Source organism: Bos grunniens, chromosome 2, assembly GCF_055505025.1.
Source record: "Bos grunniens cultivar Pamir isolate PY7600 chromosome 2, Bosgru_T2T1.0, whole genome shotgun sequence".
Taxonomy (NCBI): Eukaryota; Metazoa; Chordata; class Mammalia; order Artiodactyla; family Bovidae; genus Bos; species Bos grunniens.
In genome coordinates, this window is record NC_141166.1 from 136,175,332 (window position 1) to 136,198,953 (window position 23,622).

At 40.1% G+C, this 23,622-nt stretch overlaps 1 protein-coding gene and 1 pseudogene across 9 annotated transcripts in view; one reads left to right on the forward strand and one right to left on the reverse strand.

Annotated features, from left to right (window-relative positions):
* Window positions 1-23,622, forward strand: part of HERC2 (HECT and RLD domain containing E3 ubiquitin protein ligase 2) — a 235,206-nt gene that overhangs the window by 146,620 nt on the left and 64,964 nt on the right. For all 9 annotated transcript variants that reach the window (XM_086363170.1, XM_086363210.1, XM_086363152.1 and 6 more), the window contains 10 exons: window positions 5,315-5,490; window positions 12,174-12,285; window positions 13,955-14,036; window positions 14,143-14,286; window positions 15,698-15,788; window positions 16,082-16,259; window positions 16,448-16,529; window positions 16,608-16,779; window positions 17,511-17,655; window positions 18,614-18,839. In XM_086363170.1, the coding sequence (XP_086219296.1) occupies window positions 5,315-5,490; window positions 12,174-12,285; window positions 13,955-14,036; window positions 14,143-14,286; window positions 15,698-15,788; window positions 16,082-16,259; window positions 16,448-16,529; window positions 16,608-16,779; window positions 17,511-17,655; window positions 18,614-18,839 (1,408 nt within the window). The remainder of the gene's footprint in view (window positions 1-5,314; window positions 5,491-12,173; window positions 12,286-13,954; window positions 14,037-14,142; window positions 14,287-15,697; window positions 15,789-16,081; window positions 16,260-16,447; window positions 16,530-16,607; window positions 16,780-17,510; window positions 17,656-18,613; window positions 18,840-23,622) is intronic.
* On the reverse strand, window positions 22,533-22,884 carry LOC147378818 (NADH dehydrogenase [ubiquinone] 1 alpha subcomplex subunit 5 pseudogene; annotated as a pseudogene).

Here is a 23,622-nt window from a genome sequence, read left to right on the forward strand (position 1 = left end):
TGTTTTTGTGTACGTGGTAGGTTGGTTCTATTTCTCAGCCTTGGAGAAGTGGCCCTCTATAAGAGAGGTCCTATGCAATCCAGCAGTGAACTTCCTTTCATCACTGAAGAAAGGGCCAGGGGCCTGCTGGTTTCAGGATAGGATCTGGTCTGCATTTACAGACTTGATGTGTTGGCTACAGGATTAATAGTTTTCTTACTTCTGGCAGGCATTATTATTGTTCATTTGCTAAGTCCTTTCCGACTCTTTGTGATCCCATGGACTGCAGCACACCAGACTTTCCTGTCCTTCAGTATCTCCCAGAATTTGCTCAAATTCATGTCCATTGTATCAGTGATGCCATCCAACCATCTATCTGATCCTCTGTTAACCCCTTCTCCTCCTGCCTTCAGTCTTTCCCAGCACCAAGGTCTTTTCCAATGAGTCGGCTCTTCACATCAGGTGGCCAAAGTATTTGAGCTTCAGCAGCAGTCCTTCCAGTGTATATCAGGGTTGATTTCCTTTAGGATTGACTGGTTTGATCTCCTTGTACTCCAAGGGGCACTAAAGAGTGTTCTCTGGCACCACAATTCACAAGCATCAGTTCTTGGGTGCTCAGCCGTCTTTGTGATCCAATTCTCACATCCGTACATTACTACTGGAAAAATCATACCTTTGACTCTACAGACCAAAATGATATCTCTGCTTTTTAATATGCTATCTAGGTTTGTCATAGCTTTTCTTCCAAGAAGCAAGTGTCTTTTAATTTTGTGGCTGCAATCACCATCTGCAGTGATTTTGGAGCACCGTCTGCAGTGAAATAAAATCTGTCACTGTTTCCATTTTGTCCCCATCTATTTGCGATGATGTGATCTGACTGGGTGCCATGGTTCTTGTTTTTTTGAATATTGAGTTTAAGCCAGGTTTTTCACTCTCCTCTTTCACCCTCATCAAGAGGCTCTTTAATTCCTCTTCAGTTTCTGCCATTAGAGTGGTATCATCTGCATATCTGAAGTTGTTGATATTTTTTATAGTTGAGATTCCTGGTGGGAGGGGCTGGTGCCTGTCCTCTGGTAGGTGAAGTTGGGTCTTGATCCTCTGGTGGGCAGGGCCTTGTCTAGAGTCAGTTGAAGTTGATGGGTAGGGCTGTGTCCCCACCCTGTTTGTTGTTTGGGCTGAGGCCTTGTAGCACTGGAGTCTAGAGTCTGATGTTTGGAGCCAGGTCTTGGTGTCAGAATGTTGTCTTCCATGATAGCTCATGCAGCTGAATATTTCCCCAGTGTATCTGCCACCATTGTCCACACACACAGGCGGAGCCACAGCCACCCCCTGCCTCCCCTTTGAGGAGACCCTCTTAAGACCAGCAGGTAGGTGTGGCCCCAGCACCTATCCGATTACTGCTTTTGCTCTTGGTCCTGGCACGTATGAGGTTTTGCAGGTGCCCTGTATGAGTGAAGTATCCCCCCACCCCAACCCATCCTCCTTCTAGAGCTCATCTAGTCAGGCCCCTATGACCTTCAAGGACAAATGTTCTTAAGGTTCTCTTTCCTGTGCCAGACCCCCAGGCTGGGGAGAGTGACATGAGAAAAACTCTTGAATATAATTATTCTCCAATTTGTGGGTCGCCAACCCTGGAGGGACTTTCAAGAGTCTTCTCCAACACGACAGTTCAAAAGCATCTTTGGAAAAAAACAAAACAAAACAAAACAAAAGCATCTTTGGCGGAAGTTGGTGATGGACAGGGAGGCCTGGCGTGCTGCGATTCATGGGGTCACAAAGAGTCGGACACGACTGAGCAAGTGAACTGAACTGAACCCTGGAGGGTATGGGATTTGATTATATCAGGAGTTCACACCTTCTGCCATTCTTGTTGTGGTCCATCTTTAGAGGATCTTTCCTGGTGGTTTCAGTCTTTCGGTGATGGTTCTTTTGCAGATTGTTGTGATTTTGTTGTGCTTGTGAGAAGAGATGAGCTGAGGGTTATTCTACTCTGCCATCTTGACCACTCTGATAGTATTCCTTTGATGGTTTGCAAATGGCAAGAGAGGTTCCTTTTCTCATCATCTCTATAATAATATTGAGCCCATTTTCTCCCCTTAATTAAATAATTGTATTTATTTTAAAATTTGACATGTGTACAACTTGAATTTGTTGCTTACCAGATCAATTTCAAAACAAAACAAATTCCTTCCTCATTGTCTTTGGTTAAAAGCAGGTAAAAATCTCTAGGCAGAAGTCATTGCCATACACCTTGGGCTTCTTTGGGCATCTAGCATCATGGTATTTCCATTAAATATGTACTAGTAAGCAGTGGTTCTTTTTAACCATATATATGACACTGAAATTGTTTTTGTTTTCATACCTTTAATTTGGTAATAAGGACATTTGCAAAATGAATCCAAGTTAATTTTATCTCTAAAAAATTCTGATAGAATCAGTGAAGGTTCTTTTAAATAGAACATATTATAGATTAGTGAGACTGCCACATAAATCTTTCAGTAAATCTACACTATTTTGGTAAATTATATATATTTAAAATAATGCAAATTAAGGCATTTTTTTTTTACTGCTTATATATACATTGTCTCATGAGAAATTGTTTAATTGGTATGATAGTGGATAAAGATGTCAAACATTTGACTTTCTGTTCATCTAAAATTCATCGTAAGTGAGTTTATTTTTAAATTATTAAGTGCTGTTTGTCAGTCATTGCTTTATTATTTTGGTATTCCCACAAAGGGCTTCCCAAGAAGCTCGCATGGTAGAGAATCTCCCTGCTGTGTGAGAGACCAAGGTTCAATCCTTATGTCAGGAAGATCTCCTGGAGAAGGGAATGGCAACACACTCCATTGTTCTTCCCTGGAGAATTCCATAGACAGAGGAGCCTGGTGGGCTATAGTCCATGAGTCACAGAGTCAGACACGACTGAGCAACTAACACACATGCCCACATAAGGACAGACAAGTTTCATGGGGTCCTAGTGTGTTATATCAAAGAACCTGGTACACAGCCAGTCATAGATTAATTTTTTTTAAGAGTGGAAAGTTGGTAACTTGTGTCTAGAGACTATGGGACCGTACTAGCACTTCCCCTGCCAGATCCAAGAGTTGATTATTTGGCCTTTGTGTACACCGGAAGATTTTTTAAAATTTTCTTCCAGTCTTCAATGAATAAAATTGTAGAACACCATTCATTCTTGAGTGTCATTAAACTATTTTGTGGAATACCATGTAATTAACAGTTACTATCAATGGTGGTAATAATAAAGTGGCCAATGATGAAAATGTAATATATTATTGGGTTTTTTTGAGAAAAGATAATGCATTTAGTGCATTTTATTGTAATAACTTATTCCAGGGTAATGGAAAATGCAGTTTGTCTTATGTCTGAATTATACTACTGAATATTTTTTGTTTGAATTTTGCTTTGTATTTTAAGTAGATCAATAACCAAGGATTAATTTATTTAATAAAAAACTAAGGTTATTATTCATAAAAGATATATTGACTTTAACAAATTTTCAGTTGAAAACAATTTATTATGTATTATTTGATGAGCACAAAATAGCTTATACCACATATATGAGAAATATTAAGCATTGTGAGTACTCAGAAAATTCATGGCCCAGTCTCCACCCATCAGACCAACTTACAAAGTAGAGCATTATCATTCCTAAAGCTATGGAACTCTCTAGCATTGCCTTTCCTCTAAAAATGGCTTGTTAACAGAATTTTTCTAACATAACTGAAAATAGAAAGTATACTGAATCCTCCATGAACCTACCACCCAGTTTCAATGATTATCAACATTTTTGCCAGTCGTGTTTCACTAACTCTCTTCCTGTGTTACACCCCATTTTTTTGAGTGTTTTAAAGTAAGTTCTAGCCATGACATTATTTCAGTAGTGAATACTTCTATTATTAGTTTCTGACAAGGACTTTAAAAATGTAACCACAATAAAATCACACCTAAAATTTTGTCTTTAATATGATACAATATCCAGTCAGTGTTTAAAATTTCCCAGTTATCCCATAAATGTTCTTTGCATTTGCTTTCTATGATTCGTGAGTCAGACAGTGTCTGCCCTTTGCACTGCATTAAAATCTTAACCCTTTTGTTTTTTCCTTGCTAAAGAAAGAAACTATCTTTTTTTTTTCCTATAGAATCTTTCATTTCTCTCTTTGTTTGTTTTATTCAAATTGTTCTTCCTGTGACATCATAGATATTATAGATCTTAAGGTTTGATAGGTCCCCTGGAAGCAGTCAGTCTTTGTTCACATGAAATATAGGGCTAGAGGGATAAACTACATTTAGAAACGCCATGTATGGGATGTGGGCGTACCACAGGACAGAGGGCCAACTTTAAAATAATGAATGGTGAAGACGTTACAGCGTTTGACCTAGATTTGAACAAGTCCAGAATAGAAAGATGTTTACAAGACAGATAGAAAATTTGATCACTGGTAGCATTTAGATGCGGAGAAGGCAATGGCACCCCACTCCAGTACTCTTGCCTGGAAAGTCCCATAGACAGAGGAGCCTGGTAGGCTGCAGTCCATGGGATCGCTAAAAGTCTGACACGACTGAGTGACTTCACTTTCACTTTTCACTTTCCTGCATTGGAAAAGGAAATGGCAACCCACTCCAGTGTTCTTGCCTGGAGAATCCCAGGGACAGTGGAGCCTGGTGGGCTGCTGTCTATGGGGTCGCACAGAGTCGGACACGACTGGGGCGACTTAGCAGCAGCAGCAGCATTTAGATGACATAAGACTATTGTTTTAGCTGTCATAAGAGTACTGTGGATGTATTTGTTAAATGCTGATATTTCGCTGATACCTACTGAAGTTTTGAAACAACATGTTGTCAGGAATTTTCTTATGATAATCCCTACATGAACAAAATCAATCATACATTGATAATTGTTGGGCTAGTTGGTGGGGTTATGAGTTCTTTGTATAGTTTTTTCTAATTTGTATGTAGTCAAATTTTTTTGTTAAATTTTTATTTTATATTAAAGTGTAGCTGCTTAACAATGGTGTAGTTTCAAGCATAGCAGAGTGAGTTAGCCATACATATAATGTACCCATTCTCCCTCAAATTCCCCTCCTATCCAGGCTACCACATAACACTGAGCAGTGTTCTCTGTGCTATACAGTAGGTCCTTTTGGTTATCTGTTTTAAATATAGCAGTGTGTGCATGTTGATGTCAAATTCTCTATACTTTAAGTGTTATGAAGGCTTGTGACTTGCCACATACTGCATGTTTCGTATATCCTTCTCTCTAGTTAAAGTGTTTGCCTCTGAAAGCTCTGCAGCTTACTGTGTTTGTGTCTAGTATCACAGGTATATTGAAATTGCCATAAAGCAGTGCAGAAGCTCAGGAATTGATTGTAAAATCCATGGTCTCATTCTGCTGGGACGGATACGTGCAGAGGAGGAAGATATGGCTGCAGTTCCTTTCTTAGCTTCAGATAATGAAGAAGAAGAAGATGAAAAAGGCAACAGTGGGAGGTGAGAGCTATTTGCTTATGCCCACACTCTCACTTTCAAAAGCCAATATTTAATTAGAGTGTATCTCATAGTGAGAATACATTAGGATTATTGTATTATATAGTCTATATGTATTATACAGACCATATGTATTATTGCTCATAGGACTATTTGGTAAATATTAGTTAAGTTTTCCAAAATTGTAATTTAATTTAATTTTAGGAAAAATTTAATACGGAAACATTGTATTTAGAAAAATTTTTTTAAAAGAAAAAATACAAATGTTTAACTTTTGTGCCTGAAATATCGCTGTTAATATTTTGGTGTATATTCTTATGGTTTTCTTATTTATTTGTCCCTAATTGTGTTTTCCTGTGGAGATAGTATGTGGTGGTATATATTTTAAAGCCTTTTTTATGTTACGTATTTTATTGTTAACATGTAAATTGAAAGTTTTTATTATAGTAGAATATACATAAGACTTACCATTTTAACCAGTTGTTAAGTGTATTGTTCAGTGGCATTAAATAGTTTATATTATTTGGAAGCTAGAAGCAACATCCATTTTTAGAATATATGTATCCTTTGTCTTCTGTTGTATAATTTTTTAATTGACTCAGTCTATTTATGATTTATATTTATATTTATTGGCTATGCCAAAGCCTTTGACTGTGTGGATCACAATAAACTGTGGAAAATTCTGAAAGAGATGGGAATATCAGACTACCTGACCCGCCTCTTGAGAAACCTGTATGCAGGTCAGGAAGCAACAGTTAGAACTGGACATGGAAAAACAGACTGGTTCCAAATAAGAAATGGAGTACGTCAAGGCTGTATATATTGTCACCCTGCTTATTTAACTTATATGTAGAGTATATCATGAGAAACACTGGGCTGGAAGAAGCGTAAGCTGGAATCGAGATTGCCAGGAGAAATATCAATAACCTCAGATATGCAGATGACACCACTTTTATGGCAGAAAGTGAATAGGAACTAAAAAGCCTCTTGATGAAAGTGAAAGAGGAGAGTGAAAAAGTTGGCTTAGAGCTCAACATTCAGAAAACGAAGATCATGGCATCTGGTCCCATCACTTCATGGCAAATAGATGGGGAAACTGTGGCTGACTTTATTTTTTTGGGCTCCACGATCACTGCAGATGGTGACTCGCAGCCTTGAAATTAAAAGACACTTACTCCTTGGAAGGAAAGTTATGACCAACCTAGACAGCATATTCAAAAGCAGAGACATTACTTTGCCAACAAAGGTCCGTCTAGTCAAGGCAATGGTTTTCCCAGTGTTCATGTATGGATGTGAGAGTTGGACTGTGAAGAAAGCTGAGTGCCAAAGAATTGATGCTTTTAACTGTGGTGTTGAAGTAGACTCTTGAGAGTCCCTGGACTGCAAGGAGATCCAACCAGTCCATCCTAAAGGAGATCAGTCCTGGGTGTTCATTGGAAGGACTGATGTTGAAGCTGAAACTCCAATACTTTGGTCACCTGATGCAAAGAGCTGATTCATTTGAAAAGACTCTTATGCTAGGAAAGATTGAGGGCAGGAAGAGAAGGGGATGTCAGAGGAGGAGATGGTTGAATGGCATCACTGACTCAATGGACATGGGTTTGGGTGGACTCCGGGAGTTGGTGATGGACAGGGAGGCTTGGCGTGCTGCGGTTCATGGGGTCGCAGAGTTGGACACAAGAGCGACTGAACTGAACTGAACTGATTTATGATATACAACGAATTGGAAGTAACAATATCCACTTTTAAGTTTTTTTAACAGTATAGTTAACACCTAACTCATGGACATCACTTGCTGGATTTGCTATTATACTTATTTTGTAGTATTTTTTTCAATTTTATTTTCATTATATTTTGAAGAATTTGTGGCTTTGTTGTTCAAACTTTTAACCTGTTGAGGGCAGGTCAGAAGATAGAATGAGTCAGGTGGCAGGAGCCAGCTGCCTGTGCTTCAGGAGCCCTGGAATTTAGGGCAGGCCTCCCCTGGTAGAATGGAGGTTGGGACTTCTAGCATAGCTGACCACACAGTGGACAGAGGGTATAAAGTAAGAAAATTGCATTTTGCCTTGGTTCATGTGCTTGTATTAGAGCACGTTGGAGGTCATATGACTGAATCCATTTTATTATTTGTTTTGGGAAAAAGTATGACCAAACAGAGGTCTGGATTTAGGGACATGGCCACAGTGCCAGTACTGGTGGTGATTCTTAGAGCTGTTTAACCAGCATTCTCTCCAGTTACATCTATAGTAGCTATATTAAGGTGATGAGTGGTAATTGCTTTAAAATACGTCATGGTCAACTTGGTGTACAAGAAAATTATAGTGTCTCCTAGTTCCTAGTGTTTCAAAGGAAGCCCCTTCATGGATCATAACCTTGTCCTAGCTAAGGGGCTTGCATCAATCAATGAAGCTAAGAGCCATGTTGTGCAGGACCTCTCAAGACAAACAGGTCATATCAAAGAGTTCTGACGAAACATGGTCCACTGGAGGTGGGAATGGCAAACCCTTCCAGTATTCTTGCTTCGCGAACTGCATGAACAGTATGAAAGGCAAAAAGATAATGACAGCAGAAGATGAGCCCCCCAGGTCAGAACGTGTCCACTCCTGCTGGGGAAGAGCGGAAAATAGCTCCAGGAAGAATGAAGAGACTGGGCCAAAGCAGAAATGACTTTCAGTTGTGGATTTGTTTGGTGGTGAAAGTAAAGTCTGATGTTATAAAGAACAATATTGCATGGGAACCGGGAATGTTAGGTCCATGAATCACCGTCAGTTAGATGTGGTTGGGCAGGAGATGGCAAGAGTGAGCATCGACATCTTAGGAATCTGTAAAATAAAATGAGTGGGAATCAGATCAGATCAGATCAGTCGCTCAGTCATGTCCGACTCTTTGCGACCCCATGAATCGCAGCACGCCAGGCCTCCCTGTCCATCACCAACTCCCAGAGTTCACTCAGACTCACATCCATCGAGTCAGTGATGCCATCCAGCCATCTCATCCTCTGTCATCCCCTTCTCCTCTTGCCCCCAATCCCTCCCAGCATCAGAGTCTTTTCCAGTGAGTCAACTCTTCACATAAGGTGGCCAAAGTACTGGAGTTTCAGCTTTAGCATCATTCCTTCTAAAGAAATCCCAGGGCTGATCTCCTTCAGAATGGACTGGTTGGATCTCCTTGCAGTCCAAGGGACTCTCAAGAGTCTTTGGGTAAATTCAATTCGGGTAACCCTTATACCTACTAATACGGGCAAGAATCCCTTAGAAATGGAGTAGCCCTCATAGTAAGTAAGAGTTGGAAATGCAGTACTTGGGTGCAATCTCCAAATCAACAAAATGCTCTTGGTTCGTTTCCAAGGCAAAACCATTCAATATCACAGTAATCCAAGTCTGTGCTCCAACCACTGATGCCGAAATTGACTGGTTCTGTGAGGACCTACAACACTTTATAGAACTAACAGCAAAAAATTTACTCTTTTTATCATAAAGGATTTGAATGCAAAATTAGGAAGTCAAGAAATACCTGTAGTAACAGGGCAAGTTTGCCCTTGGACTACAAAATGAAGCACGGCAAAAGCTAATAGTTTTGTCAAGAGAAACAGTGGTCACAGCAAACATCCTCTTCAACAACACAGGGGAGAGTTCTGAAAGTGTTAGTCACTCAGTTGTGTCTGACTCTTTGTAATCCCATGGACTTTAGCTCACCAGGCTCTTCTGTCAATCAAATTCTTCAGGCAAGAATACTGGAGTGGGTAGCCATTCCCTTCTCCAGGGGATCTTTCCAGTCCAGGGATGGATCCCTAGTCTCCTGATTCCCCGGTGGATTCCTCACCATCTGAGCTACCAGGGAAGTCCTACAAAGTGAAGCAGAGCAAAAGCTAACGTGTTGTCAGGAGAACACACTGGTCATAGCAAACACCCTCTTCCAATAACAAGAGACAACTCTGCATATGGACATCACCCAATGATCGATACTGAAATCAAATGGATTATATTCTTTACAGCCAAAGATGGAGAAGCTATATCCCATTAGCAAGGTACAAGAACTGGAACTGATTGTGCCTCAGATCATGAGTTCCTTATTTCAAAATTCAGGTTTAAATTGAAGAAAGTAGGGAAAACCACTAGACCATTCAGGTATGACCTAAATCAAATCCCTTATGATTAGACAGTGGAGGTGATGAATAGGTTCAAGGGATTAGATCTGGTAGAAAAAGTGCCTGAAGATCTATGGGCAGAGGTTTGTTACATTGTATAGGAGGCAGTGACCAATACCCATCCCAAAGAAAAAAATACTAGAAGACAAAGTGGTTGTCTGAGAAGGTTTTACAAACTGCTGAGAATAGAAGAGAAGTGAAAGGCAAGCAAGAAACGGAAGTATACCCAACTGAATGCAGAGTGCCAGAGAATAGCAAGGAGAGATAAGAAAGCCTTCTTAAGTGAATCCTGTAAAGAAATAGGGGCTTCTCTTGTAGCTCACTCGGTAAAGAATCTGCCTGCAGTGCAGGAGACCTGGTTTCGATCCCTGGGTTGGGAAGATACCCTGGAGGAGGAAATGCACTCCAGTGCATTTCCACTCCAGTATCCTTGGCCTGGAAAATCTCATGGACAGAGGAGCTTGGTGGGCTGCAGTCCATGGGGTCGCAAAGAGTCGGGCACGACTGAGTGACTAACTCATGTACTCATGTAAAGAAATAGAGGAAAACAACAGAATGGGAAAGACTAGAAATCTCTTCAAGAAAATTGAAGAACCAAGGGAACATTTCATACAGGGATGGGCATGATAAAGAACAGAAAGGGTAAGGACTTAACAGAAGCAGGAGAGATTAAGAAGAGGTGGCAAGAATGCACAACTATCCAAAAACTACCTTAATGATCCAGATAACCCTGGTGGTGTGGTTACTTACTTGGAGGTGAACATCCTGGAGTGTGACGTCAAGTGGACCTTAGGAAGCATCACTATAAACAAAACTAGTGGAAGTGATGAAATTCCAGCTGAGCTGTTTCAAATCCTAAAAAATGATGCTATGAAAGTGTCCACTCAATATGCCCACAAATTTGGAGAACTCAGAAGTGGCACCAGGACTGGAAAAGGTCAGTTTTCATTCGAATCCCAAAGAAGGGCAGCACCAAAGAATGTTCTAATTGCCATAAAGTTGCATTTCACATGCTAGCAAGGTAATGGTCAAAATCCTTCAAGCTAAGCATCAACAGTATGTGAACCAAGAACTTTCAGATGTACAGGCTGGGTTTAGAAAAGGCAGAGGACCCAGAGATCAAATTGCCAACATTCACTGGGTCATAGAGAAAGCAAGGAAATTTCAGACAAATGTTTACTTCTGTTTCATTGACTACGCTAAAGCCTTTGACTGTGTGGATCCACAACAAACTGGAAAATTCTTAAAGAGATGGGGATATCAGACCACCTTACCTGTCTTCTGAGAAACACTTATGCAGGTCAAGAAGCAGCAGGTAGAACCAGACAGGGAACAGCAGACTGGTTCAGAATTGGAAAAGGAGTATGACAAGGCTGTATATTGTCACCCTTCTTACTTACCTTATATGCAGAGTACATCAAGCAAAGTGCCGGGCTGGATGAGTCACAGTTAGAATCAAGATTACTGGGACAAATGTTAGCGACTTCAGCTATGCAGAGGATACCACTCTAATGCCAGAAAGCTAAGAGGAACGAAAAAGCCTCTTAATGAGGGTGAAAGAGGAGAGTGAAAAACCTAGCTTTAAGCTCAGCATTCAAAAAACAAAGATCATGACATTAAGTTCTGTCACTTCAAGTTCCATCACTTCATAGCAAATAGATAGGGAAAAGTGGAAACAGTGACAGATTTTATTTTCTTGGGCTCCAAAATCACTGCTGATAGTGAGTGAAGTCATGAATTTAAAAGATAGAAGCAACAAACATAGACAGCATATTAAAAAGCAGATACATCGCTTTGCTGACAAAGGTCCATCTATTCAAAGCTATAGTTTTTCCAGTAGTCATGTACAGATGTGCAGGTTGGACCATAAAGAAGGCTGAGTGCATAAGAATCCGTGCTTTCCAACTGTGGTGCTAGAGAATACTCTTGCGTGTCCCTTGGAGTACAAGGAGATTAAACCAGTCAATCCTAAAGGAAATCAACCTATTCATTGGAAGGATTGATGCTGAAACTCAAGCTGCAGTAGTTTGACCACCTGATCTGAAGAGCTGACTCATATGAAAAGACCCTGATGCTGGGAGAGATTGAGGGTAGGATGAAAAGGAGATGATAGAAGATGAGATGGTTGGATGGCATCCCTGACTCAATGGATATGAGTTTGAGTAAGCTTTGGGAGATAGTAAAGGACAGGGAAGCCTTTGTAATCTGTGGGATTGCAGAGAGTCAGATAGGACTTACCGACTAAACAACAATAACAACTCCTAGAAAGATTTCCACCAGGATAAATAGCTAAAGTTAAATTCTAGTATTGAAAGGTAGTATGTTGGTTTGTAGACATTTTGACCCTCTGTACCACTAACTTTTGTGTATACTTCGGATTTTGTTTAGTTATAGCAAAATTTTAAGAGTGTTTGGTAGTAACCATCAGACTGTGTGCTTTAGGTTGTTTCCTCTTTATTTAAAAAATTATTTTAAAAAATTATTTAAAAAATTATTTAAAAAAACCTCTGTTTCTGTTTTATTTTTTTACTTTGATTAGCCTTATTAGAAAGAAGGCAGCAGGTCTGGAATCAGCAGCTACAATAAGAACCAAAGTATTTGTGTGGGGCCTGAATGACAAGGACCAGCTGGGAGGTCTGAAGGGTTCCAAGGTGTGTGCCTGACACCCCATGCGCTCGCCACCCCACACTGCTTGGGCCCACACAGGCCCAGAGTTAGCCAGGCCTCTTAAAATTCTTATAATGATTTTCCCTTTTATGTGTGTTTGTGTGTTTTAAATTTATTTATTTTTAATTGAAGGGTTTAATATTGCTTTACAATATTGGTTTGATTTCTACTATACATCATACCTTTTATATGTTGTTTTTAAAATGGACTTTTCTTAAGTAATTCTTGACATGAACTCATAGACATTATCATTTTAGGTTCTAAGACGCCTCTGTCCTTGGAAAGCAGTGCATGTTAGCTATAGTTGCATTATTGCTGTTTTATAAACTAGAAGATACACTTCCGAAAACATTTGACAAGTGTAGAGGTGAAAATTGTAGACTGTGATTATATTTTAAAGAGTAGGAACGACAAGGTATGCATTTGAACTCGAGTTGAATTCACCTGTGGCTCTCAACTAAGGTGCCACAGAATAGATTCCTCCAAGGTTTAGTGTCTGAAAACAGTTTCTTTTTGACTGAGCATCTGTGTTACTTGGGTTTCTCAGGTTGTGCTATTGGTAAGGAACCTACCTGCCAATGCGGGAGACCCAAGAGATGCAGGTTCAATCCCTGGGTCGGGAAGATCCCCTGGAGGAAGCCATAGCAGCACACTCCAGTATTCTTGCCTGAAGAATCCCACAGACAGAGGAGCTTGGCAGCTTCAGTCCATAAGGTCACAGAGAATTGAACATGACTGAAGCAACTTAGCACAGACACAACTTAGTATTTCACGAGACCTCACTCATTGTAAGATCCCTGTTATTTGCATTGTTGAGACACTGAAACGGAAAGTTAGAACTCATTCATTTTGAGACCATGGTTCTAGTATGATGAAAATGATCCTATATAATTCAGCAGCCTTGGGTTCCCTTTGTTTTTGAGGCCGCTGCACTGCCTTTGGAGATGTGTGGGGCCCAGGAGATCTGGGCGCTTCTCTTATTACTGTGGGCTCTCTAGAGGGCCCTGTGTGCACATGGGTGTTTGCACACGAAAGGCAGATGGGTGCTTCATAGTTGGGATGAAGAGCATCCTTCTTCCATGGTAGCATTGCCTGTTTGATACTTCATGACGTATGGGCATCATAAAAGACTTTTTAGATAAGGGCTTTAGTAATTTTAAATGAAATCACATTCATCTCTAATGGGAAATTTGCGCATATATTAATAGTTTCTTAAAGAAGTCGGAATTAACAAGAATGAGGAGGACATGACCTGAAATAAAATATAGTTTACCAAATGTTTGTTTATAACTTTACAGTATGTGTATTTTTTTTTTTTTCTTTTCACCTTTTATTATGGAGATGTTCAGATGTACCTCCCTGGTAGGCAGAATAGAGACTTGCTCCTTTTGTCACTGTACCAGCTTTAGCAGTTGTGGATGGTCACATTTTTATCTTTATTTTCTACATAGCCTCACCCCTACGTATTTTAAAGTAAATTCCAGTATATCATTTCATTCTTAAAATGCTTATGCATCTGTAATAGACAAGAGATTCTTTGGAGAGTGTAACCATGTAAATTCTTTGTACTATTAAATATGATTACTTGTAATTTTAAAAGTGTAAATAAAATTTTCTTTTTTCTTTTGCTTTTTTTTAAAAATTTTGTTTTAGATAAAAGTTCCGTCATTCTCTGAGACACTGTCTGCTTTGAATGTAGTACAGGTGGCTGGTGGTTCTAAAAGTTTGTTTGCAGGTATGATTATTCAAATAATGTAAAAGTTTTAAATGATGTTAAAGCCTAAATATATAGTTGTTGTGTCACAAAAAGTGAGTCTCTTCCTCACTCCTGTTTCTTACAGTGACAGTGGAAGGAAAAGTATATGCCTGTGGAGAAGCCACGAATGGCCGGCTGGGGCTGGGCATCTCCAGTGGGACTGTGCCCATCCCGCGACAGATCACAGCTCTCAGCAGTTACGTGGTCAAGAAGGTGGCTGTTCACTCAGGTACAGGCCAGAATTGACACTTGTGCTCAGACAAGCCTGCTGCTCAGGCTCTGTAATTACCCGGGGCTTTAAACAGTTTCCCCTAGAGTGTCCTTGCATTGTGTCAAGTTCTACTCATTATTAGAAGTAAAAATTGGGTAATATAAAACTTCAGATGGTCTAGAGTTTTAATTATTTTTGTTACATAAGACTTTTTGGAGATCAGGGTTTGTTGGTATTCTGCCCTGTGGGGCGTACCCCTCCAAAGGAGGGGATTTTTAATTTTGAACTGTTGTCTCAGGTTCATAAAAGATTGCAGTAATCATGTTCTGTGCCTAAATATGTGTTATTTTTTGGGAAGAGAGCCTGTAAGTTTCATCAGATTTCAAGTGTCTATAAATTCTAGCCATAAGAAAGGATCATTTTTTAAAAAGTCACAGTGCTTCAATTCAAGAAATATATAGAGCATTATTTTAAAGCACTGTGCTTGGCTTCTGAGGAATGAAACCGAATTAGATACAAACTGAGTTTGTATTTATACTGAATAGGGTTAGATTTAACCCCATATAACAGAAAATCTGAACAGTAGTGCCTTGAGCAAGATCGTGTTTTACCATTCTCCTCTGTAAAAATCTGGAGGTGAGGGGGAGGGACAGTGTTGCAGCTACAGTACCCGTGAGGGACACTGGGTTGCTGTCCATCCCCGTTGCAGCTACAGGTGAGCACATAAGCATTTCCTCAAGCCCACTCTGCCCCTTCAGAGAGCTTTTCTGGAAGCCTCACTCATCAATCATCTTTGTCACCATCCTCTCTGGGCGAGGGAGTATGGGAAACATTGTTTTTAGCTGAGCACATTGCCTTGGATCATGTGGGCTCTGTTGGTAAGTGGGTCTTGGATCCTAGAAGCTGGTGACAAAGAGGAAACACTCTTCAGTTCTGAGCTGGGATAGATGGAGTGAAAGAGTGGGCCGTGGTGAGGAAAGAGTGTGAGCTGATTGTTTTGGGAAGAGTGAGCATAATGCCTTTATTGCAGTCGATGGTACTTTTGCTTTAGTAATTTCATTGTTGAGATGCATTTCACAAAAGCCTGAATACCATTACACTTGCTAATTTGTCTAATTGCAAATGAACTTAGTTTTACTTTTTCCATCTGAATTTTGATCTTTTATATATTTAATATAGCAACCCCATTAAAGTTAATAATGCTAAAAATAGCATTATTTTGCTGGTTCTTTGCCAGTAAAATCCTTTATAGGACTTGAACTTTGTAGAAATGTTCATTTATTTTATATAATTGTCATCCTTAAATGTTGATCCCATTTACTCATTTGACAGATACTCACACATACTGTGTGCCAAGCAAAAAAGGTAGTTATGCTGTTAACTTCTTTTAACCCAACTTTGGCAGCCTCTACCTATGTGACTATTGCAGGTGGACGGCACGCTACCGCTTTAACTGTCGATGGCAAAGTGTTTTCCTGGGGTGAAGGTGATGATGGCAAACTTGGACACTTTAGTAGAATGTAAGAATATTTTCTTCATTTTTGCTAATAAGAAACTGTTAATAATAATGAATGCTTTTGGATAATTTTTGTAAAAAATTGAATAGGATGGGTTATTTATACAAAAGAAACTTAAAAATACATTTAAAAAATATCTCTGAATGTGATTTGCCTCACATGCTCTAAGGTTTGATAGTTCAGTGAATCTAAAGATACTGTTTTGATTAAATGTGGATCAGTGTAGATGTCCTTTTTTCCCCCTTCTTTAAAGAGGCTAGATTGATGATAGGTAATATTATTTAATCTTGCTTTAGGAACTGTGACAAGCCACGGCTGATAGAGGCCCTGAAAACCAAGCGAATCCGGGATATTGCCTGTGGGAGCTCACACAGTGCAGCCCTCACGTCCAGTGGTGAACTGTACACCTGGGGTCTCGGAGAGTACGGCCGCTTGGGACATGGGGATAACACAACACAACTGAAGCCCAAAATGGTGATTATACCTATTTTTGTTGCTTACAGAAAGCTCCCCATCTACTGATTTCCAGAGAAGATAAGCTCCGAGTCTAGGACAGTTAATAAAGATATGTGCAGTATTGGCTTTCATTTTGTGGGGAAAAATTTCCCTTGCTTTCTTGGTGCCTGTGCTTGATTTCTGTTTTTAAATTTGTAATTGAGTAGGTGAAAGTCCTTCTTGGTCACAGAGTAATCCAAGTGGCATGTGGAAGTAGAGATGCACAGACCCTGGCTCTGACTGATGAAGGTAAGTCCTGTCTGACTCCACGTTTCAGGGGAGGAATGTTGTGAGATGCTGGCCTGATGTCTATATTTTTAAACCTAGGTTTGGTATTTTCCTGGGGTGATGGTGACTTTGGAAAATTGGGCCGGGGAGGAAGTGAAGGCTGTAACATCCCCCAGAACATCGAGAGACTTAATGGACAAGGGGTGTGCCAGATCGAATGTGGAGCACAGTTCTCCCTGGCCCTCACTAAGTCGGGTGTAGTTTGGACATGGTACGTAAATGCCTGTCACCCACCAGTGTGTCTGTTCAGGGCCTTCCAGGGAGGGGTTCGCCTTTATTTTCTTGCTCATCCAGGCATCTTTGTCCTTTTATTTATTCTGAGTTGGGATTAGTGACAATATTATAAGAAGAAATATCCAATTATAACTGGGTTGTTTAGAAAAGAACACTGGAGAAATTTTAGCCTAGCTTGTCTTTCTTATTTAGATAAAGTATGTGTAGAGGCTTTTTTCTGCTTTTTTTGCCATGCAAGGAGCCTAGTGATCACACGTGTGGAAGACAGATTTCTGATTTCTTTGATCCCTGAAAAAGTTCATGTGTGTTTCCAGTGAAAGATTATTAAATCAGAGAGAGGTGGAATATTCAGCTGACCATGGGCAGACAGTGTGATGGCCTTGGTCTTAGTGTCATGACTCAGAGGCAGCTTGGGGAAGAATCACTACAGAGATCTTTAAAGAGCCATTTGAGGTTGCGTGTCATGTTTTCAGTCTCTATGAAATCTACATCAGTAATTTAAGTACCGTTAAACACATTAAGGATCTTGCTAGCAGAATTAATGTATTATTTTGAATTAATGGTATACTATTTTATAATTTCTAAGACCTTGGGCATTGTGTCTGTTGTCATTGAGCTGACTCTTGTGCTGTGGCAGTGAATATTTTGCTGTGGGGTATTGCCAGACCATAATCATGTATTAAAATACTCACTGTTGATTCCTTACAGGGGGAAGGGGGACTATTTCAGACTGGGCCATGGCTCGGATGTGCATGTGCGGAAACCACAGGTAGTGGAAGGGCTGAGAGGGAAGAAGATTGTGCATGTGGCCGTTGGGGCCCTGCACTGCTTGGCGGTCACTGATGCAGGACAGGTAAGGGAGCTCGGGACAAGATCTTATGTTGATAGTATAACTTGTGACAAAATAAAGTGAGTCTTGGTACTTGAAAAACCAGAAGGGTGGGCTGTGTCCACTGTGTTCCTGTGTACATTTGCCTAACTGTCAGCATGAGTGAGGGCATCCAGGAAAGACTGCTGAGTAATGCACGTTATAAAGTAGTGAGCTTTCCCACTGTAATGTCTGATAGGGAAATGTATGTATTTCATTTCTGAACTAAAGTTATCCTTGATAAGAGTTGTTTGTTCCTCCAATAAGAGGCTATCCTGTGACAGGCTCAGAGATAATATAATTTGAAATTATGACAATTTGAAATGTATGACAATAAATCAGCATATTGTACTTCAATCAGAATGAAATAAAAATGAATTATACTTCCTAATTCTGTAAAGCATAAAATTCCTTGAAAAGTAAACATATTTTTTGGATCATTTTCTCTTTTCAAAATTAAGGAAAAAATGTTACAATATTTAGTTAAAGAGGAGAACTTCCTGCTTCTAAGAACAGTATATAGATGAGTTTATTGGGTTGATATTAAGGAAATGAAAGTGAAAGTTTCTCAGTCATGTCCGACTCTTTGTGACCCCATGGACTATACAGTCCATGGAATTCTCCAGGCCAGAATACTGGAGCGGGTAGCCTTTCCCTTCTCCAGGGGATCTTCCCAACCCAGGCGATCGAACCCAGGTCTCCTGCATTGCAGACAGATTTCTTTACCAGCTGAGTCACAAGGGAAGCCCAAGAATACTGGAGTGGGTAGCTTATCCCTTCTCCAGCAGGTCCCTTCCTGACCCAGTAATTGAACTAGGGTCTCCTGCATTGTAAGCAGATTCTTTACCAGCGGGAGCTATCCGGGAAGCACTCAGCAAGAATTTTGAAGTAAACTTAAAGAAAGTTCTGAAATGTTGAAAAATTATTTTTATCCCCTTAACAGGTATACGCTTGGGGTGACAATGACCATGGCCAACAGGGCAATGGCACAACCACAGTTAATAGGAAGCCCACACTTGTGCAAGGCTTAGAAGGCCAGAAGATCACACGAGTAGCTTGCGGGTCTTCTCACAGTGTGGCGTGGACAACTGTTGATGTGGCAACACCCTCTGTTCACGAGCCTGTCCTCTTCCAGACTGCAAGAGACCCTTTAGGTGCTTCCTATTTAGGTAACCGAGATATGTGTTTTATACGAGATCCTTCTGCATAGATAGAATGTCATAGATGGAATGTTTAATACTGCTACTAGGTTAGAGTTTGTAGCACCGAGTTACCTATGTTCTGAACCATAGCCCCAGAGTCGTCATGGTGCTCTGTGCTATGATTTATGCTGGAATGAAAACTAGAAGAAGTACAGTGCTGGTTCTTGAGATCAGGACAGCTCTGGCAATGCTGTGCACATGTGCAGACAGAGGGACTTTAAAGTTTAGGCATTTGGTGTTTTCATCAGCTCTATTCAGAGCTGAATTCATATATGTATTCAGAAATGAATACATATATGAATAATACAATCTACATATTAAAACAATCCAACCTGTGTAGACTAATTTTTATCAGCTTTGATATGTGTGCACCTGTGAGAGTATCATCACAGTCGACATAATGAACAAATGTGTATACTACCCTTGAGTAGACCCCTCCCAGCTTTCCACAACCACTGACTTCATGTCTGTCACTGTAGATCAGTTTGCCATTTTAGAGTTTTATATTAATGGAATCATATAGTATGTGCTTTTTTTCTAATCTAACTTTTTTCACGCACCATAATTATTTTGAGATTCATCCATGTTGCATGTATCAGTATTTCATTCTTTTTTAATTGTTGGCTAGCATTTTATTTATGGGTATACTGCAGTTGATACATCAGTTTGCCTGTTGATGGACTTTGGTGTTGCTTCTTAATTTTGACTATACAAATACTTGCTCTGAACATTTGTGTATAGTCTTTATATGGACACATACACTTACATTTCTCTAGGGTAAGTACTTAGGAGAGGAATGATTGGCTGGTATGGTAGATACAAGTTTATTTTCTTAAGAACTGCAAACTGTTTTGCAAAGTGGTTATTCTGTAACTCCAGCATCTCCATATTTTTGTTTGTATTTGATGTAGTCAGTTTTTAATTTTAGCCATTCTGTAGATGTGTAGTGCTCAGTTCAGTTCAGTTCACTCGCTCAGTCGTGTCCGACTCTTTGCGACCCCATGAATTGCAGCACGCCAGGCCTCCCTGTCCATCACCAACTCCCAGAGTTCACTCAGACTCATGTCCATCGAGTCAGTGATGCCATCCAGCCATCTCATCCTCTGTCGTCCCCTTCTCCTCCTGCCCCCAATCCCTCCCAGCATCAGAGTCTTTTCCAATGAGTCCACACTTCGCATGAGGTGGTCAAAGTACTGGAGTTTCAGCTTCAGCATCATTCCTTCCAAAGAAATCCCAGGGCTGATCTCCTTCAGAATGGACTGGTTGGATCTCCTTGCAGTCTAAGGGACTCTCAAGAGTCTTCTCCAACACCACAGTCAAAAGCATCAATTCTAAAAAAAAAAAAAAAAAAAAGCATCAATTCTTCAGCGCTCAGCCTTCTTCACAGTCCAACTCTCACATCCATACATGACCACAGGAAAAACCATAGCCTTGACTAGATGGACCTTTGTTGGCAAAGTAATGTCTCTGCTTTTGAATATGCTGTCTAGGTTGGTCATAACTTTCCTTCCAAGGAGTAAGCGTCTTTTAATTTCATGGCTTCAATCACCATCTGCCGTGATTTTGGAGCCCCAAAAAATAAGTCTGACACTGTTTCCCCATCTGTTTCCCATGAAGTGATGGGACCGGATGCCAAATCTTCGTTTTCTGAATGTGGAGTTTTAAGCCAACTTTTTCACTCTCCTCTTTGACCTTCATCAAGAGGCTTTTTAGTTCCTCTTCACTTTCTGCCATAAGGGTGGTGTCATCTGCATATCTGAGGTTATTGATATTTCTCCCAGTTTGATTCCAGCTTGTGCTTCTTCCAGCCCAGCGTTTCTCATGATGTACTATGCATAGAAGTTAAATAAGCAGGGTGACAATATACAGCCTTGACGTACTCCTTTTCCTACTTGGAACCAGTGTGTTGTTCCATGTCCAGTTCTAACTGTTGCTTCCTGACCTGCATATAAATTTCTCAAGAGGCAGGTCAGCTGGTCTGTTATTCCCATCTCTTTCAGAATTTTCCACAGTTTATTGTGATCCACACAGTCAGAGGCTTTGGCGTAGTCAGTAAAGCAGAAATAGATGTTTTTCTGGAACTCTCTTGCTTTTTTGATGATCCAGTGGATGTTGGCAATTTGATCTCTGGTTCTTCTGCCTTTTCTAAAACCAGCTTGAACATCTGGAAGTTCACGGTTCACGTATTGCTGAAGCCTGGCTTGGAGAATTTTGAGCATTACTTTACTCGCCTGTGAGATGAGTGCAATTGTGTGGTAGTTTGAGCATTCTTTGGCGTTGCCTTTCTTTGGGATTGGAATGAAAACTGACCTTTTCCAGTCCTGTGGCCACTGCTGAGTTTTCCAAATTTGCTGGCATATTGATTGCGGCACTTTCACAGCATCATCTTTCAGAATTTGAAAAAGCTCAACTGGAATTCCATCACCTCCACTAGCTTTGTTTGTAGTGATGCTTCCTAAGGCCCACTTGACCTCACATTCCAAGATGTCTGGCTCTAGGTGAGTGATCACATCATTGTGATTATCTAGGTCGTGAAGATCTTTTTTGTACAGTTCTTCTGTGTATTCTTGTGACCTCTTTTCAATATCTTCTGCTTCTGTCAGGTCCATACCATCTGTCCTTTATTGAGCCCATCTTTGCATGAAATGTTCCCTTGGTATCTCTAGTTTTCTTGAGGAGATCTCTAGTCTTTCCCATTCTGTTGTTTTCCTCTATTTCTTTGTATTGATCGCTGAGGAAGGCTTTCTTTTCTCTCTTTGCTATTCTTTGGAAGTCTGCATTTAAATAGGTATTTCTTTCCTTTTCTCCTTTGCTTTTTTCTTCTCTTCTTTTCACAGCTATTTGTAAGGCCTTCTCAGATAGCCATTTTTCTTTTTTGCATTTCTTTTTCTTGGGGATGGTCTTGATCCCTGTCTCCTGTACAGTGTCACGAACCGCTGTCCATAGTTCATCAGGCACTCTATCGGATCTAGTCCCTTAAATCTATTTCTTACTTCCACTATATAATCATAAGGGATTTGATTTATGTCATACCTGAATGTGTTAGTGGTTTTCCCTTCTTTCTTCAGTTCAAGCCTGAATTTGACAATAAGGAATTTGTGATCTGAGCCACAGTCTGCTCCTGGTCTTGTTTTTTGCTGACTATATAGAGCTCCATCTTTGGCTGCAAAGAATATAATCAATCTGATTTTGGTGTTGGCCATCTGCTGATGTCCATGTATAGAGTCTTCTCTTGTGTTGTTGGAAGAGAATGTTTGCTATGCCAAGTGCGTTCTCTTGGCAAAACTGTTATTAGCTTTTGCCCTGCTTCATTCTGTATTCCAAGGCCAAATCTGCCCGTTACTCCAGGTGTTTCTTGACTTCCCACCTTTGCATTCCAGTCCCTATAATGAAAAGGACATCTTTTTTGGATGTTAGTTCTCAAAGGTCTTATAGGTCTTCATAGAACCGTTCAACTTCAGCTTCTTCAGTAATTTGGATAGCTACTCTATAAATCAAAAATTGATTCACAAGCCCCTGGTACCATAATCATCCATTTTATCAAGTGTCCTAAATATGTTCTGTATCAGTTTTCTTGATCATAAGATGAATATGAAAATATTTTTAATATAACTATTTTTGACTATATAGTTTCTCATGAAGATACTAGTCACTTAATGTTTATATTATCCATTTCCATTGGTTGGCAGGAGGCTCTTCCACTGAGGACTCCCATGTTTTCCACTCCACCATTTTTCTTGCAGACTTAATTCATTTTCAGCCTAAAAAAATCATCTCTTCTATTAACCACTCTGAAGTTGCTCTTTTAATTTTATAACCTCTGGTTCCATTTTAACTATACCCAGCTTCTTATTTGTAATCTATACTATATACCTTCTATATGGTGTATTTTTAGGGATTCGTCCAAGAACATCCAAGAATCTTTGTATACCATGTTCTTAGCTTCTCATGTGGACTCTTAAACATAAGCTAGTCCCACAAGGCCAGTGGTCTTCTGGGGCCAGCCCACCATGACAGCCCAGTTTTATATGTTTTTCAGCTTTATTTTTGACATATGAATTATTCTTTTTGTTCCTTTTTGTGTTCTAGTTGCTTTAAAAAAAAAGCTAGTTAAGAACTTTCACCTCTCTGTGTAGTATTTTTAAACCATAAATTTAATTCCTTTAAGATTTAGGGCTAGCTGTTTCTTTAATGGTAAGATTTGTGTCTTTGATGCAAGTTTAACTTAATGGCATAAAGTTGTCTCAGTGTTTGCTTATTTTTCTTTTAATATTTGTAGACTCTATAGTGGTGTTGTTACTCATTGCTTATATTGGTAATTGTGTCTTCTCTTTCCAGTTTGTCTATAGCTTTATCAGTTTTATTAAGTTTTTTCAAAGAATAAGCCAATGGTTTCCTTGATTTTCCTTCGTTGTTTTTCTGTTTTCTGTTTCACTGATCTTTAATCTTTATTCTTTTCTTCTTTTTTTTTTTTAAAAAAAAAATAAAATAACAAAAGGCCCCTGGCCTTCTGGGCTGGAGCCCTGACAGGTCACTGCTGCTTCCCCAGGGCTCACTGGGGAAGGTCTTCCTAGTGGCTGGGACTTCCTCCACAGGAAATGGGAAGCAAGGGCAGGCAGACCTAATCCTCAGCAGAACCAGCTCAGGCTCCGTGCCCGCCACCTCCTGCAGCCCCTCCACCCCCCCCCCCCACCCCCGCCCCCGCCACCACTCAGGAAGTGAGAGGCTATTCTTTTCTTCTAAGAAGCTT